Here is a 17,713-nt window from a genome sequence, read left to right on the forward strand (position 1 = left end):
CGAGCTGTATGTAACTGCTCTTTTCACAATGTCTTTCTTTCTTTTCTTTTCCTTTTGTAAATGGTGAGCAGGTGCAAGTAACGGTGGCAGTGGTAACTTCTGTCTAGGTTTCTCTTCCATTGTGCAGGCTACCTCAACTAGGTCTAGCCCACTGTCATGCACTACTATCCATGATTACTATGGCAACAACGCTTTCTCTGCCCTCCGTGAACGCGCTCAGGCTCGTACACAGAGGGGAGAGAACGCGCATGCTTTTGATTGGTTCTTTAGACTCGGGCTGCATACTTCTTATTGGTCAGCATTTTAACAGGTTTATAGAAGGTACAGAATTTGGGGGGTTTTCGTTTCTTTTTCATTGCCCATAAGTTATTTATTGCTGTTGGGGTGTAAAAAACACTTTTCACAACATATTAAAAAGTGCATATTGCAGATAATTTCCTATGATGCCTTTAAATATAATGTCAAAATTAAAACTGCGAGCAGTGATGAACGGGCCCTCGCACCGGTCCGTGCTGGACGCCGTCCCGGCCGGCCGGCCTCGGCGCTCCGGGTGATTGCGTGAGAGAATGCGACGTAGTCTCCTCCTCTTCGGAGCGTGCAACACATTAATACCTGTCACCGGCGGGTATTAACAAGCTTTCCGTTTTATCATAGTCTCTAAACCTCCCTGAGCTGCTTTGAGTTTGATTTGATCCAAGTATGTAGGATGTGTAGTTAAATAACCAACATGCAGTATTTACATTGTCCAGCAGGTGGCACTCTCTTCCTACTTTTAATGTAATACTGCCATCTAGTGGGCCTGTAAATAAGTAGAGAAAAGTTGAAAAATAGCAGACATTCTGTGGATAGAGGTGACAACATGAAAATGATTTTATTTGTAATTGTACAGACTCTATATAAGCATACATTGTGTTATAATATTATAACTTACTGCAATGCTTCATAATTTAAAAAGGTGTAGTTTATCCTAGAGTGTTGTTAAAGAAGAATGAGTATAGTGGCGTTAGAGTGTCTTCCTGTTTTGTGGCGAAGAAACCAAGTTATGGCGAAAGCATCTCAGCCGATTGAACCAGCTTCCCGTGTTATCATGGTGGCTGTCTCCAGACCTCCCTGAGCTGCTTTGAGGTTGATTTGATCAAGTGTGTAGGACGTGGAGGTAAATAAGTAGCATGCAATATTTACTTGACCCAGCAGTAGGCGCTCTCACTTTTTCTTAATATTATTGTGTGGGCTTACTCAGGCCTTGGGTCTCATTAAGCATATCAAATGGTGAGAAGATCAGACTGAGTATAGTGGAGTTACAGCTACTTCCTGTTTACTGGCGAAGACGGCAAGCTACACACTTGATCAAATCAACCTCAAAGCAGCTCAGGGAGGTCTGGAGACAGCCACCATGATAACACGGGAAGCTGGTTCAATCGGCTGAGATGCTTTCGCCATAACTTGGTTTCTTTGCCACTGTGGTAGATTTGAATAGCTTCTATTCAACAGAGTTTGCTGAGCAAAGGCCTTTAAAGGTTGAGGTCACGGGGAAGAAGTAGAACATCCCTAGATGGACGTGTGTTTGACTTGGTGTTGCACAAATGATGAAACGATCTGTCTATTAGTAGAAGACTTAAGACACATGATACACCCCACACACAGATATAAACGAGTCCTGTAACTAGCAAATTAGGTGCCATGCGGCTCTCTCAGCCTGCTGCTATCATGCTCCATGAAATCCTCTATGTCTGATGTCTGATGGAAATCTCCTGAAATAAACCTTCCTGAAACACAATGATGATTGTCCAGTCTCGCTCTTATCTTGGTCGCCATGGGGAAACAATCGGCTACTACACCACAAAACAGGAAGACACTCTAACTAAATAGAATAGAATCCCTCCATTTCCTCTCCCTGCGGGACTGTGGAAATCACTTTTTTCGCTAGAAGCTGCTGGAACTCCGCTAAAAGTGACAGCTGTTGAGCTTTGGATGACAGCGTTGTTTCCACAATCCCGTTGAATCGGGGCGGGACGGAGGTGAACTGCAGGGTGTGACCCTTGCTGATCAACCTGTCCATCCATTTGGCCAGGGTGCACGCGTTCAGCCACTCTGAGTAGTGCTCTGACAGCGGCTGTGCAGCCTCTTGTTTTGACGCGGCTGTCATGGAAACGAGCCACGCTAGAGCCCCTGCCGCCGCTGCGAGGGGAGGGTTTGTCCTCCTCGCAGCCCATGGGGAGCTCTGCCCGAAAGGGCTGTGTGTGTGTCTCACTAGCAGAGGCATGCTCTGCGTGTGACAGGAGTGTAGCCTCCTCTCTCCTGAGCGTTGGGACGCGGGGAGGAGTAACACTGTGACTGGGCAGCAGACTGCTGACACTGTAAGCGAGCTGTGTGTTATGCATGGACAGAGAGCTCGCTCTAGCGGCCGTCTCACCAGCTGTCATGCCAGGCATGATTTGGTGAGGGGAAAATTATTTAGGTATGGCTCGAGCAATAATACGAGGTTTATTGACGGCCTGCCTATATGTGGTGGGAGAGACGTGTGTGACGGTTATGACCGGGCTGATAGGCTCCAGTGTTAACTGTGTTGAGGAGGGAAAACAGCGCTCTTAAGTTAAGAGTTAAGAGGTGGGTGGCTCTTAAAAGAGCTGTTGTTTTCTCGCGTCCTTCATCACACGGTTCTCCCTCGCCCCGTCATTGTCGCCGCTGGCGCTTGTGGGGCGGGACATTGCCCCATGGGGCCCCTGCTGGCCGTTCGCCGCCGCCTGTGGTGCAGGTGGGCGAGGCTGGTAGGCCGGGCGAGGTTGGTAGGCTTGCGCCGGTGGAGCAGAGGCAGAGGATCACGCCGGCTGCTTTGGCTAAGTCGACTGCTTGTTCAGCCAGTCGATCGGGATCAGCAGCCATGGTGGATATGTCGTGAGCCAGCAGGGCTATGTTGTTCACAACGGCCTGCTCCTGCATCATGCACTGGTGTGCCCTGTCCGTCAGCTTGGCCGTCAGCTGGTCTTTAGGAGTAGGGCGGCGGCGGCCGAAGCCTGGCTTCACTCCGAACACGCTGCACATCGCGGGATCCAGCGGTGGCACTACTCAGTATCCCCGGTCTGTGAGGCCCTCAGTCTTGGTCACCTGGATGAATGTTTTCACCGGAGCCCCGAGCCTCCCGGGCTCCGTCGCTGCACCGCTGAAGTAAGGTCTTATGGCGGGAAACATCGGCCAGATCGGGTCGAGACGGGCGGGGCGTGTCGCAGCTTTCAACCCCCAGACTCCGTGGAGCTGGTCCGGGCGTTGGGGGGCCTGAGGCATGGGCACGGCAAGGTCAAGGTTGGCGGCTACTCTGGATATGATGCCCGGTAGTTTGGCCACTAAAGCTCCCACCACTGGCAGTGAGGTGGTGGCGGTTAACAACAAAGACCAGAAGATGTGTTGACATAATTATTAACACAAACACAATCTGAGGTAGGTAACAATCATACGAAGAAGAGGGTAGAGCCTGAGGCTAGGTCCATGGTCTGAGTAAGTGCTGCTGCATCATGTGCTGCTGCTGCATTCATTTGTTTTAGTTTTTTTCGCGCAGTGTATTGCATTTTGATGACGCAGCGGCGGTGCGACGCTGTGGTGGCATGTGTTGCCAGAGTGGGTGTTTTTCAGCTACATATGGGTTGTTAAGGGCTGTTTACGCTGTCTTTTAGCGGGGTTTTCTATGGAAATCTGGCACTCGATGAACGATTTAACGAATGTAAGAGCGGCGTTCACAAACGCCAGAATGAACGCGTTCGCAAAAACGTTCATCAGGCAGAAATACATACGTTCAGTTCACGTTCGCCCCCAATATGAACAAGTTCATGAAAGATCTTTCATTGAACGCGTTCAGCCACAACACTGGTCCCAGCAGTATGGCTTTTAGATTCAATAACAGGATGGTTTCAAACTATTTTTTTAAGAGATAGTTCAAATTCATTAAAGTTTATTGACGGGATTTTTTTAGCCTCTGCCATTGTTTTTTCTCACAAGCAATGGTGTTTCTGCTCCACTCCGGGTTTTTATGATCACCGTTGGAACAGCAGCATGTGCCCATGGGCAGGTGTTTACAATCAGGCTTACTTACCTTACTCCAGGACTTCATAGTCTCAGACAAACTAAGCCAAACTTAAGCCATATCCATGAACGTGACTTAAACGTCCCAGTTTAACTAGTCCACATTAAGGCCTACTCCTGGCTTAATCTAGGCCCTGTCTGTGAAACCGGCCCATTGTCTTTATATGCGAGATGGTTGTCTTTATATGGGAGAGGGTGTCAGACTTAAGCCTTTTTAAAGTATTTTCAGAGTCTTCTAGTGTATGATATTGGCACAAGTTTTCCAGATTGCTCTGTTCTGTACCTTCCTGTGGACTCTCTTGGCACTAACACATCCATAGTAAGGTCATGTAGTTGCTTCCACCTTTGTTTCACTGCAGTGTGTGTGATGAGTGTGCTACAGCGGTCAATCTGACAGTTCAGTCTCATGTGTGTTTGGACCCACAGATCCACCAGAACAGTGTGAAGGGAATGACTGTCCTCAGCAACATAGCGGAGGTAATGTCTCTCGGCGGATTCTGTTTATCTATCCGTCTACAGCTTTGTTCCCTCAGACAATCTCATCTATCAATCCAAAAGCAGCACTCACACACACACACACACACACACACACACACACACACACACACACACACACACACACACACACACACACACACACTGTAGTATCCTTTTATATTAAATGTTGCATTTGATTAAAATAAATGTGTTTCTGACACACGCAAATGATGATGAGATTATATGATTGTATCGCAGTTGGTCTCTCAGGTTATCATATATCTGAGGTCCAAGAGCAGATGTTGTTCTAGGCTGAACCATATAGACATATTTGTGTACAAAAAAATACATTTAGTCCGACCTGGTATAGAAATCCACACCAATGCAAATTATTATGGTAACCGGCTCGTCAAAAATAACCAGATGCCTACTACATCCGGTCTAGATTTTCAGTGTTGAAATCAGCATACTATTTGGGTGATTCTGACCCACAATCCAGTGCACACCGGAATTGACGTCACATCGACGAAGCCTTCGTGTGAAAACAATCAGGGGTGCAAGAGGCAAGATCAAGGCACAATGTTAAGATTAAATAAATAAGTAAAAGTATGTCCTTATTGTACTTACTAGATTTTTTTTAATGATCAGCTGTAGAATAGAAAAAAAAGCTGCTGTGTGTGTCCCGCTCGTCACTCATTTCAAGCTTTGGTCGCAGCAGCCAATCAAACCAGAGGGAGGCGGGGTTTAGCCGGAGACTACTTCATGCCCGTCATACAGTGTGCACATGTATTCGCTGCCAGCATGATATAAATTTGATAACTTCTACATATTTGGTCATAACTTCCTAATACTTCCTAATAACCTTCGTGCCGTGCGCAAGCCATATCCGGAAGCTCATGTCGATCTGACTCAAACTCAGAGAGATATGCGAGCCACAGACAGACAGACAGACACACACACAGATGAAGGAATGAGCAAATACGTTTGTGACATGGTGTGTTGTGTTATTTGCCCATCTGTATTTACAAGTGGAAATTGTGGCCTGTTGTTAGTTTTTGGTCTTGGAAATATTTCAACTTGAGAAAATTCACATTCATTTGAATTAGTAATGAAACTTTGGGCTGTTATCGACTGCAACCTTGTCTCAATGCCAGAAAGTGTTTATGAGGAAGAAAGGAGGCTCACTCTGTAACATGAGTATTTAACCGCGAGTGGACTTAAGTTTAAACACTTCCTCATAGGAATGTCATGAAAATACAATGTACAACTTCAGTAGACTACAGCTGTTATTTCAATTTGTCAGGTGCAGATTTAGTCAACGTGTCACATCATCTTGCTGCTCATCTCCCTTTCAGATTGAAGCTAAAGGTCATGATTATTAATTATGTTTTTTTTTGTTTCTCAAGGGGGAGATTGCAGATCTAAGGGAATCTTTGACTTGTATCTATTTATAACTTAACTCCTAATCTGGCGCTTCATCATTTTGTGTCAAAACGAAACAAAAACAACAACAACACGGCCAGCAATTGTGCCAAAAGACAAATTAACAGCAACTACCAAACACATTTACAGCAGCATTGTGTGCACGGCAGTACAAAATAAAGCCAAGTAGCCTACATTACCCTACCTGGCTGTGACAGGACCGTGGCTGGCGTAGATAAACACCGGTGCTTCACTGTACTTTTCGTGAAAGTTCCCGGACTTAACCGTTATGTTTGGGTTCATTATATGGAGGTGGTGGCTGCACACAACCGGGTGAGTTAACTAATGCTATCCGACCGGTACTAACTTGGTTTGTCGGCTAAAGCACAGCCGCACATATTAACTGAATTAACCAGGAAGTCCATTCTCCTGGCTCACTTTCCACACGTCTTCTAACCCCGAGCGGCTTCATACAGCAACAGCCCCCCGCAAAAACATTTCCTCCTCTGTGTTTCTCAGCCTCTGTGTACACACTGTCCTCCCACCGTGTTAGTTGAATTGAATTGAATTGAATTGAAATTGAATTGAATTGAATTGAAAATTGAAATGCTTTAATGATCCTTTGCAGGAAATGACAGTGTCACATAAACAGCGTCTGGACAGACATAACAACACACATTCCCTCATAGCTAAAATACTTAAAAGATAAAAAACAATAAATACAATAATAAATACAAAAAAAAAAAAAAAAAAGTTTTAGTTGTTGGTATCCGGGGAATGGTAAATTGAGGGTTCGTTGCATAGATAGTATAGTATAGAGAGTTCGTTGGTGAAGACATTGCTATTCGCTGTCCGCCGTAGTAGGGCCAAACAGTAGTGTCAGACTGCTAGGGTCGTGAACGCTCACGCAACTGACGCATCAACGTCGTTGCCAAGTGAATGGACAGTCCCACAGCTAATAAGAACGGATAATCTGAGCCTCGCTTGATTGGTCAAAATTAACTTGAGCGGTGGCAATTTTTGGGGGCAGCACACAGAGCCAGGGGGGAGCAAAGTGATGAAAAAAAAATTTCAGACCACTTCACCTACATATAGTTGATTGGCTATTATGACAGTGTTCCCAAATATTACAGTGAAAAAACTCTCAACCCCACCTTTAAGTTACTTGCAAGTGTTGAGCACTTAACCCAATCACCCAGGAGGATTTTAGTATACCCTTGCATAATTAAATCAGCAAGATATGTATATGTTAACCTTTCAAATGACACTGTGAAGGTAGTATTTCTCTCAGGAGTTGGTGTAGACCATAACGAGAACTAGAGGAGAATATTGGACTGACATTCATTACAAAACCATCCAAAAAGTCAGATAATGTTTCCTTGTAAGTGCTGGATGTGATGTGTTGTGTAACAAGTTCCCCATATGGCTGAATTCACACCAAATCTGGTGGTGCGGGTTAAACCGCTAGTCTTCTTTTTCATTCTGAATGAGGGCTGTTCATTTAATCTGTATATTTATCTTGTGTGTACTATGTACGTTTGATCTTAAAATGGTGCCAGAAGAAAGGTCACAGGGTCAGTAAAAATTTGCTATTCCTTTTTTATTGTATTTTTTTTTTTGGAAACCTTTTAATGGAACACTCTGTTGACAGTGGGAGAATTTAACCAAAGGGTGCCAGCAGTTCCATTAACACATACTGATTTACCTCAAATGTAGTTACTGTATGTCTGCACACATCTTTTTTCAGTTTCAGCCATCTATCACCATGTAGAATATAAAGCAGTTTAACACGATACAATTTTTATTTTATTACTCAGGGCTGCCTTTTACATAATGCTCTGGGTGGAACAGTTCCCTGTGTCAACCTGTCACTTTATCAGACAGGCTCATTCATCAATCAGTGTAAACACACTTGTATGGCAGAGGACACAGATATAACAAGGCTCTCACAGTAAGGCACATTTACAGTGTTGAGTATTTGATGCTTGAGCCGAGTCCAGAGCATTTACACTCAACAAAAATATAAACGCAACACTTTTGTTTTTGCTCCCATTTTTCATGAGATGGACTTAAAGATCTAAAAGTCATTCCAGATACAAAATATTACCATTTCTCTCAAACATTGTTCACAAATCTGTCTAAATGTGTGATAGTGAGCACTTCTGCTTTGTTGAAATAATCCATCCCACCTCACAGGTGTGCCACATCAAGATGCTGATCTGACATCATGATTAGTCCACAGGTGTGCCTTAGACTGTCCACAATAAAAGGCCACTCTGAAATGTGCATTTTTTTGCTTTATTGGGGGTCTGGGGACTCAGAACCAGTCAGTATCTGGTGTGACCACCATTTGCCTCATGCAGTGCAACACATCTTCTTCGCATAGAGTTTATCAGATTGTCAATTGTGGCCTGTGGAATGTTGGTCCACTCCTCTTCAATGGCTGTGCGAAGTTGCTGGATATTAGTGGGAAGTGGTGCACGCTGTCGTATACGCCGGTCAAGCACATCCCAAACATGCTCAATGGGTGACATGTCCGGTGAGTATGCTGGCCATGCAAGAACTGGGACATTTTCAGCTTCCAAGAATTGTGTACAGATCCTTGCAACATGGGGCCGTGCATTATCTTGCTGAAACGTGAGGTGATGTTCATGGATGTATGGCACAACAATGGGCCTCAGGATCTCATCACGGTATCTCTGTGCATTCAAAATGCCATCAATAAAATGCACCTGTGTTCTTCGTCCATAGCAGATGCCTGCCCATATCATAACCCCACCACCACCATGGGCCACTCGATCCACAACATTGACATCAGCAAAGCGCTCACCCACACGACGCCACACACGCTGTCTGCCATCTGCCCTGAACAATGTAAACCGAGATTCATCCATGAAGAGAACACCTCTCCAACGTGCCAGACGCCATCGAATGTGAGCATTTGCCCACTCATGTCTGTTACGGCGACGAGCTGGAGTCAGGTCAAGACCCCGATGAGGACGACGAGCATGCAGTTGAGCTTCCCTGAGACGGTGTCTGACAGTTTGTGCAGAAATTGTTTGGTTATGCAAACCAATTGTTTCAGCAGCTGTCTCAGTGGCTGGTCTCAGACGATCTTGGAGGTGAACCTGCTGGATGTGGAGGTCCTGGGCTGGTGTGGTTACACGTGGTCTGCGGTTGTGAGGCTGGTTGGATGTATTGCCATATTCTCTGAAACGCCTTTGGAGACGGCTTATGGTGGAGAAATGAACATTCAATGCACGAGCAACAGATCTGGTTGACATTCCTGCTGTCAGCATGCCAATTGCACGCTCCCTCAATGCTTGTGGCATCTGTGGCATTTTGCTGTGAGACAAAACTGCAAATTTCAGGGTGGCCTTTTATTGTGGACAGTCTAAGGCACACCTGTGCACTAATCATGATGTCAGATCAGCATCTTGATGTGGCACACCTGTGAGGTGGGATGGATTATCTCAGCAAAGCAGAAGTGCTCACTATCACACATTTAGACAGATTTGTGAACAATGTTTGAGAGAAATGGTAGTATTGTGTATCTGGAATGAATTTTAGATCTTTAAGTCCATCTCATGAAAAATGGGAGCAAAAACAAAAGTGTTGCGTTTATATTTTTGTTGAGTGTATATTAACAATGCTACTACAGACAGCCCACTACAAAACATATTTCATAAACAGCCTGAGTCTACAGATGTTTTTACTTTTATAGAGAAAAATTGAGGCGGAAGAAGCAATTGTTCTTAACAAGCATGTGGTGGTCTGGTGACAAGGTTAAAATTAAGACATCCACCTGCAGGTGATTAAGACACACCAAGGAACAAAGTCCCAAGACTCAATACTAATAGATAATAGAAAAGCAATATATAATATAAAAGTGTCAGCTACTAGTTGGATATATTTTACTTTTCAGTACATTTTCACTATTTGAAATAGCCTTTTTATTTTTTTTAAAAGTAAATGCAGATTTCTGCTAATTGTATTTTTGGTAGAAATGTTGCATTCAGGACTTTCCTTGTGTATGTTCCTTTTTTTTTAACCCATTGTGGTCCTAATGGAGCTCAATACAGAAAACTGACAGTCTTTACCCTTATTCTTTTTCTGATTTTTTATCTGTCTCCGTCACTGTCTTTGTCTGTTGAAAGCTTCAGACTCAATCAGTTGACTGAAGGCATTCACAGGGACCTCTGTGAGCCAATCATCACGCTGCAATCAAAGTTTCTTTCTCTGCTGCTGTCAGGCATCAGATCAATGCAACCCATTCGCCTCCAGTCTCCAACGCAACCCAGTCCGCCCAGTGCTTCTGCCTTGAAGTCTCATTTCAACATCTACTGTAGATCTCCTGCATTGCTCTTCACCCCTTCATCACCTGTTTTTTGACCCATTATGGGGGTACATTCCTGTACAGCTCATGACATTACTATCCCCGCTAAATGCCAAATAAGTTCAACTAAAGCTTATGGTGTGGTGTCGTCATTCTCTGCATGTCATTCCCCTCTATGCCCTATCATCTCTGTCCCTCTGCACTATCAATAAAAAGCCTTGAAAATGTAAAGAACTAAAAAGAACTAATTTAAACTTTTTTTATAACCCATACATGATCATACAGGTTCAAGACATCTGGTTTGTTTGACCATTTCTTAGTGATAACTCTGTGTTCCCGATCTATCTCAGCGATGACTTTGCGGGGTCCTACGAATTTAAAAACCAACTGAGTGCATAACTAATGAGTTACAAAACAAGTTGTAATAAACCAAGATGATCCATGAAGGGAAGATCTGTATTCTTCATTGAACCAGTGGCTCTGGGACAGTGAGTTATGGTTATATTAATCTGCTCACATCAAAAGATGGCAGAGTTCACTGCTCAGCATGTTTGAGCTGCAAGGCTTTGCTACTTCACGAATGTTTCCTTACAGCATCCAGCGCACACATGCCTGCTTATCATTGTTCACAAGCAGAAAAATGCAGGCGTCAGCATATATGCAGCCATGTTGCTCTCTCACACTGCCAAACACAGATAAACTATCATCCATGGCAAAGTCCCAACATCTACAAATGACTTATAGAATAGAATAGTATTTGGTCAATGAATTATGAGCTTGGAGGGACTAAACTGGATGCTTATGTGGTGGCATTTTATTTATAAGTTAATCCAAATTAATTTCTGGCAACCGTGTCTCTGTAAGCACACATTATAACCCAGTAAGAAAACTGCTCGTTACAAGTGTCAAGATCAAAAGGCCCATTTGTTTCAATGTGTACAGTGTGTGTGGCACAATTATACGTAGATGAACCCAAAACACAAACACTTACTCTGGGTTTTTAATGTGTTAAATCTTATGCCCTTCAGACATTAAATACATTTCTAAATTGTTTTGGATAGTTGCACTTTCATCCCTTTAATTCCCATTTTGGTCCATTTACTCCCAAAGCCCAGAGCCATTGTTGTCACTCCCAGCAGATGGACTACCTCACTCAGTACGTACACACTGTGTATGTGTGTGTGTGTGTGTGTGTGTGTGTGTGTGCTGGACTCACCTGAGGAACTTGTTAAGATCTCCATGCTTCATGTACTCAAAGACCATGATGAGAGGGTCTCCATCCACACACACTCCGTAGAACTTCACTATGTGTTCGTGCTGGAGGTTGGTCAGCAACTCGGCCTCACGCTGGAAATCCTTCCTGGCTGCAAGAGTGGGGTCCTTCAGAGTCTGGGAGAAGATGGAGAGAAGATGATATTGCTACGTTCCCATTCCCTCACCTAGGGGTTGATCTACTCAACATCTGTTCGTATATAAACGTGTGCAAACGGGATTTCACCCACAAAAAAACGTTCAACTGTTCTCTTTATTTCATAAGTCCTTGTTGTTTTACCCACAGCGTTTATTTCCTCACAGATACTCTCCAATATGGCGTTTCTTTGAGTAATATTAATTGGCTGCAGCTCTTGTGCGTGTGTTTTCCTAATTCTATTTGCGCTTGCTGTCACTCTGCTCTCCGTCCAAACACGGATACCAGTAACAAACTCTAAACCCTCATTTAGATCTACTTCCTCTAACATGTTTGCGCCCGTTGTCATTTGCGCATTTAATCTAAGTTGATCACACGCAGAACGCCCACAAACCAAAAGTGCAATTTTAAGAATGCTCATGCAGTTTAGCACTCTTCATTTGTGATCTTAGTAGATCAAGCCCATAGAGCCCTTATATACTTGATATAAGGGCTGTGTATTGGCAAGGACTTCACGATTATCTAAAAACCTTCTCTGGCCATCTACTGACACATGGTTGATGACCTTTGATATTGATATATATATATATAGAGATTTGAATCCAAATACCTCAACCGCTCCACTTGTTCTCTTTGATCCCTCCCCTATGGTCCCTCCCTGACACGCTCTACACCAACAACGTCGGTGCCAAAGTGAATGGACAGTCCCAACAGCCAATAAGAACAGAGAATCAGATTTTTTATTTATTTTTTTTTTTAATCGGAGCCTCGCTCTGATTGGTCAAAGTGTACCGCTCCTGTTAATTTTGACCAATCAGAAATCACATACCCCAGCTTTAACAGAACATTAACTATATGAAAGTCTAACGGAGTACAACTTAAAGTAGAGTGGATACATTTGCATACATAATATCTAATTTTGAGTATTAAAAATGATAGACGGTACACACTTGGAATCAGTGGGAACATTGCAGATAGAGTAAACACTAATATGTTAACTGATGCCTCGTTTTCCACAGTTTTCTCCTGTTTCTCCCTTGCCCTCCATTTTTCTTCTCATTAATTCTTCTCATTTCTTGACAACAGACTAGATATTCTTCTGCAGAGAATAAAGATAATAGGTTGAAATTCTCCGATTACCGTTGATAGCTTTAATAGCAGTTCTGCTGCCATGGTTACCTTCTAGTTGATCTTTTTCATCTATCATTGTCTTTCCCTCCGAGAGCTCTTGTGTTCCTTATTCTCAGCCTCGTGAATGTTGAGAGGTCTTCTATTGTATCCATTCGCTAAGCTGCTCCTACTGCTTTGTATGATGTTACTTCACACTCATAATGCTAACAAAGTGCTATTGTAGAGCACCATTACAATAATTACAGTGTCATTACAATGTGGCTTGATTACAATCAAGATCGTTTTCTTTTTATTAAGGTGGCTTCATAATCCGTAGATTTGGATAAAAGTGAAACATGCAAACATTACATTTATAACCACATGTTGAGAGGTAAGTTATTATTAATATAAAGAGGATCTCTCATTCCAATGATTCTTTAAAAAATGAATCTCACATTTTGGGGGGGGCGCCCTTAGCTCAGTTGGTAGGGCGCCCCCCGGGCCTGGCCCAGCAGCAGACCCGGGTTCGATTCAACAGTCCTTTGTTGACATCCAATAATCGCAGCTGATGCACAACCTGCCACTTCATTACATAATTAATTCTAAAGATAAAGTCCAGGCAAAATAGCGTTTTAGGACAGACATATTGTAAAATATTTTTTTTCAGCTCAGATAATTTCTATGAGGTGTCCAGAACAACATACTAAAAGTCCTAAGAAATCCTAGTTGAGGAAATATGTTTAATTCTCATCAATTCGAGATGTGTGCCAATAAGGCGAGACACCAATAAATCCCAATAGGGCTATTTTTTTCCTTTAGTCCTATCAAAATGAAACTTTACACAATGAAAGTATCCATGATAATTAAAAAATGTTGTATTACAAGTTTCTTTGAAAATGAATTTTTATATGCCCAAAATAAACCCAAATAGGCTTAAAGGCCTTTGCTCAGCAACTCTGGTATTAACCATTCAAAATCCACTACAGGAGCTAAAATGATTTATCACTCAAATTTACACATTTCCCATTAATTCAGGATGACAAAACAGACATTGGAAAGGATTTTTACCTGCTCCGCCATTGTAGGCACATACACATTCACCCATATGTGCTCTGCGCATGCACCGGCAGTGAGACGGGTGCCGGTTTGTAGCGTTCTCTCTTCTGATTGGTTATCAGTAGTGGGATCCATAAAAAGTTTATTTGCCGATTACATGCAGAGCGGGTGACTGAGAGATCGGCTTTATGAAACGCGCACACTATATTTATGATCACTGTATGAATAAAGAGCGATTTAACACTTATATTGACATAAATAAATCGCTTACTTCAACTTTTAGCATATTAAGAAATACACTCAAACATAGCACACTTTTTATAACTATACTTTAATGCAATTTAAGTGAAGCAAACATTAAAGTATACTTTAAAAAAATATATATTTATACAACACTTTAATATTCTAAAACAAATGATAAAATCTTAAATCCAGCGATCTGATTGGTTCCTAACTGTTGTATGAGGGGCGTATACATACTGCGTTCCAATCAGTTTGCAGAGTAAAGAGTTCCATATCACTTCGCGACTGAGGAAGTAACGCCGGTAGTTTGCAAACAAATGGATACGCTAAACGGAGGCTCACTCTTTGGCTGTGGAGGGTTGGGAGGATTTAAAAACAGGAACAAACTTCAGTCAGTTTGGTGTCCCGTCATAAACGTTGGGCTCCGGTGAGGCTTTACTATGGCTGAGCGGCGACCGCGGCTATCCCGGAAAAAAAGACCAAAACAAACGGCCCGCAGAGCGACTAAAGATGAGGAGGACAACTCTAAACTAAACCAAACGTGAAAAGATGCTGGCGTACAGACAATGTGTAGTAATGGGCTTCCCAACCATCTCAAAACAGCGTTTCACTAACATGTGGACAGATGTCTATGCCACTGATTGACACAGAGGAGTAACTGGTCTCCGTGCTTGTGTGTGTGTTTTTCCGGGAGTGAGCGAGGCTCAGGACAGCAACAAAGGCAAGTTGATGAAACTAATGATAGATCAGACACACAGTGAGGTTAAATGCTTGTTGTTGTGTCGGTGGCTACGGCCTACAGTAGGCTAGTCTGTGAACTTCCTCAATTCATTGCTAGCGATCGTAGCTCTCGTAGCCTTTTCTCCGAGGGACGCTACAGAACGTTGCATAGCAACCGCAGTGCATTTTGCAGGCTGTCAGGCGGGACAGCCTGCAAAATGTTCTGCGGTTGCTATGCAACGTTCTGTAGCGTCCCTCGGCAAAATGCTGCTTCTTTGTATTAATTGATAAACTGATTTTTTGATTTAATAAAACATTTAAATGGTAGTATGTCTATGACTTTCATTTTGCCATACTTGTTACCGTTTTATAAAAGCAATAGCTCCCTTCAGTCTGTGGAATGTGCTCATTATACCACAGTTAGAGGGCGTTGTTCGGCCCGACGCGAAGCGGAGCTATTGCTTAATCATACTTTAACTGTACTTTAGAATAGTGCATTGAATCACATATGAAGCACAAAATAATAAACTTAAAGTATTATATTAAAAAAGTACATACAAGTATTGATATACTTGGACAAACTTTAAACACACTTCATACACTTTAAATATACTTTTAGTATAAAAAAATACACCATTTTTTCACTTGGGTAGTTTCAGTACCAAAAGAAACAGCTGAGTTGTAGATGCAGTACCTTCACCGAAATATGTTCTGGAAAGTCCATAACCCCCCCCCCCCCTCACACACACACACACACACAGCCTTGTAGCCTGTCCGCATAACCTGACTCAGCAGAAAGGAACTGTGTATGCATGAACACATCCTAGATGAAAACCGCTCCTGACAGGTACAATGAGTGTGTGTGTGTGTGTGTGTGTGTGTGTGTGTGTGTGTGTGTGTGTGTGTGTGTGTGTGTGTGTGTGTGTGTGTGTGTGTGTGTGTGTGTGTGTGTGTGTGTGTGTGTGTGGTGTGTGTCTCTGAGTGGACTGCTTGTAAAGATTGCCAATAAAGCATAATGCAGCAATAAATCCTGTAGTATTTAAAACGGCTGCAGCTACAATCCCTCTATATCCACCAGTTAGACTCACACCTGTCTGCTGCAGCTCAATGTGACGGCCATGTTTCCATTAATGATTGCTGCTCTAATGACAAAAGATTGCTGCTCTAATGACCCTCAACCTCATGGAAGTACAATACCACCAAAATCGTTAGAATAAAAAAGTTGCTTCAAACAACTACGAGATCTCATAATAATACTGTAGATAATTCCAGTAATGACAGCTCGGTCACATACAGTATATCCATCATTTTCACAGAGATGTTGGTGTTTGGGAAATTTTAGGTATTTCATTGATTGGCCTAAAAAAGTCGGGGGTTCACAATACACAATTCCATACATTGGCCACATAAACCCATTTTCCTTGCAAGCTTTCCTTCAATCTCTTCAGATGGCCAGTGAGATACACTGAGATAGTGGGGTCTGCCGTGCCAGCCACTCACGTTGCTCAATTAAAAAAATATGTTCCTTTCACCAACTACTCAATTTCACAAGATAAGGTCAAACCAAGTGCTATTGTAAAACTGTAAGAGCATTTCCCAAAGTAATACCCAGCTATAATAAGAGCACTCTCTAATGCAGGACATTATTTTTTATTTATTACAGCCTAAGCTTGAAGGGGCTTGATGCTGGTTGTTTAAGTGCTTTGGCTGAACAGGCGTGATTCTGTGTCAGTGGACATGATGGAAGTATTGCTTGATTAGTGGCTATAGTTTGCACTGAAGGTTGAAAATGAGTGTATCTTGAATTTTCATTGCTGACACCATTCTTAAGACACCACTTAAGAGCATTATAGAGCTGATTTACTGCGCGGAACCAAGAGAGAGTGTTTATGAAAAAAACATTAACTTCACATAAACACAAAGATGGCTACTGTGCATTTATGTGTGTGTGAGAGCGATCAAACAGCTTGTCAGCATCTCTGTCTGTGAGATGCTGCTGACTGTTGCTGCCGGCTAAAAAACACACATGTTCCTTTTCTCTCACACACACACACACACACACACACACACACACACACACACACACACACACACACACACACACACACACACACACACACACACACACACACACACACACACACACACACACACACACACACACACACACACACACACACACACACACACACACACACACACACACACACACACACACACACACACACACACACCAAACTGGCACTTCACTGGCATTACTACATCCAAAGTTGTGTAGTATTACTCATGTTGTGGGGACATTACATAGACTTACAGTCATTTCCTGGAGACTTGCCCTATCCATAACCACTACTTGCCTAACCCTAACCTTAACCTAAACCAGGGGTGGCCAACCAGTCAGAGACTCAGACCCTGTTTCCACCTGGCATTAATATGTGGTTCTGAGGAATCCGATCGTTATATGTAAATGTAATATGCTTGTTCACACCTGGCCTTAACAATGCGTCTTCTATGCGCGTTTGCGATCCGGATTCGAATTCCCCGCGCTGTATGGAAATCAGCTCGTACATCATTTCCGCTTATACACTCCGCATGATTTAAGAAGAAAAGGTAAATTCACTGAGAAAAATATACGGACCACACTTAAATCCTTTTCGATATCTGTAAATGGTATTAAGCTGTGGAATGGACTTGATGAAGTTGTCACAGGGAGTTGCAGTTTGCACAATTTCAAAGCAAATTATGTTTCAAAAATTATTGAAAATTACAGACTAATAACCTGAGCACAATGTCAATGTCACTTTCATTACAATGTTGTAACAAATAATACAGGCCAGCAGACAGACTTGTTTTGGAATACTTTTGGA

General features: G+C 42.8%; 1 protein-coding gene across 1 annotated transcript in view; it reads right to left on the minus strand.

Annotated features, from left to right (window-relative positions):
* The window catches only part of ntrk3a (neurotrophic tyrosine kinase, receptor, type 3a), a gene marked incomplete at both ends in the record, with an annotated part of 339,329 nt that overhangs the window by 49,175 nt on the left and 272,441 nt on the right, over nt 1-17,713 (minus strand). Inside the window, one exon of the mRNA XM_080027751.1 lies at nt 11,526-11,698. Coding sequence (XP_079883877.1) covers nt 11,526-11,698 — 173 coding nt within the window. The remainder of the gene's footprint in view (nt 1-11,525; nt 11,699-17,713) is intronic.

This window comes from Ammodytes marinus (assembly GCF_949987685.1).
Source record: "Ammodytes marinus genome assembly, chromosome: 5".
Lineage (NCBI taxonomy): Eukaryota > Metazoa > Chordata > Actinopteri > Uranoscopiformes > Ammodytidae > Ammodytes > Ammodytes marinus.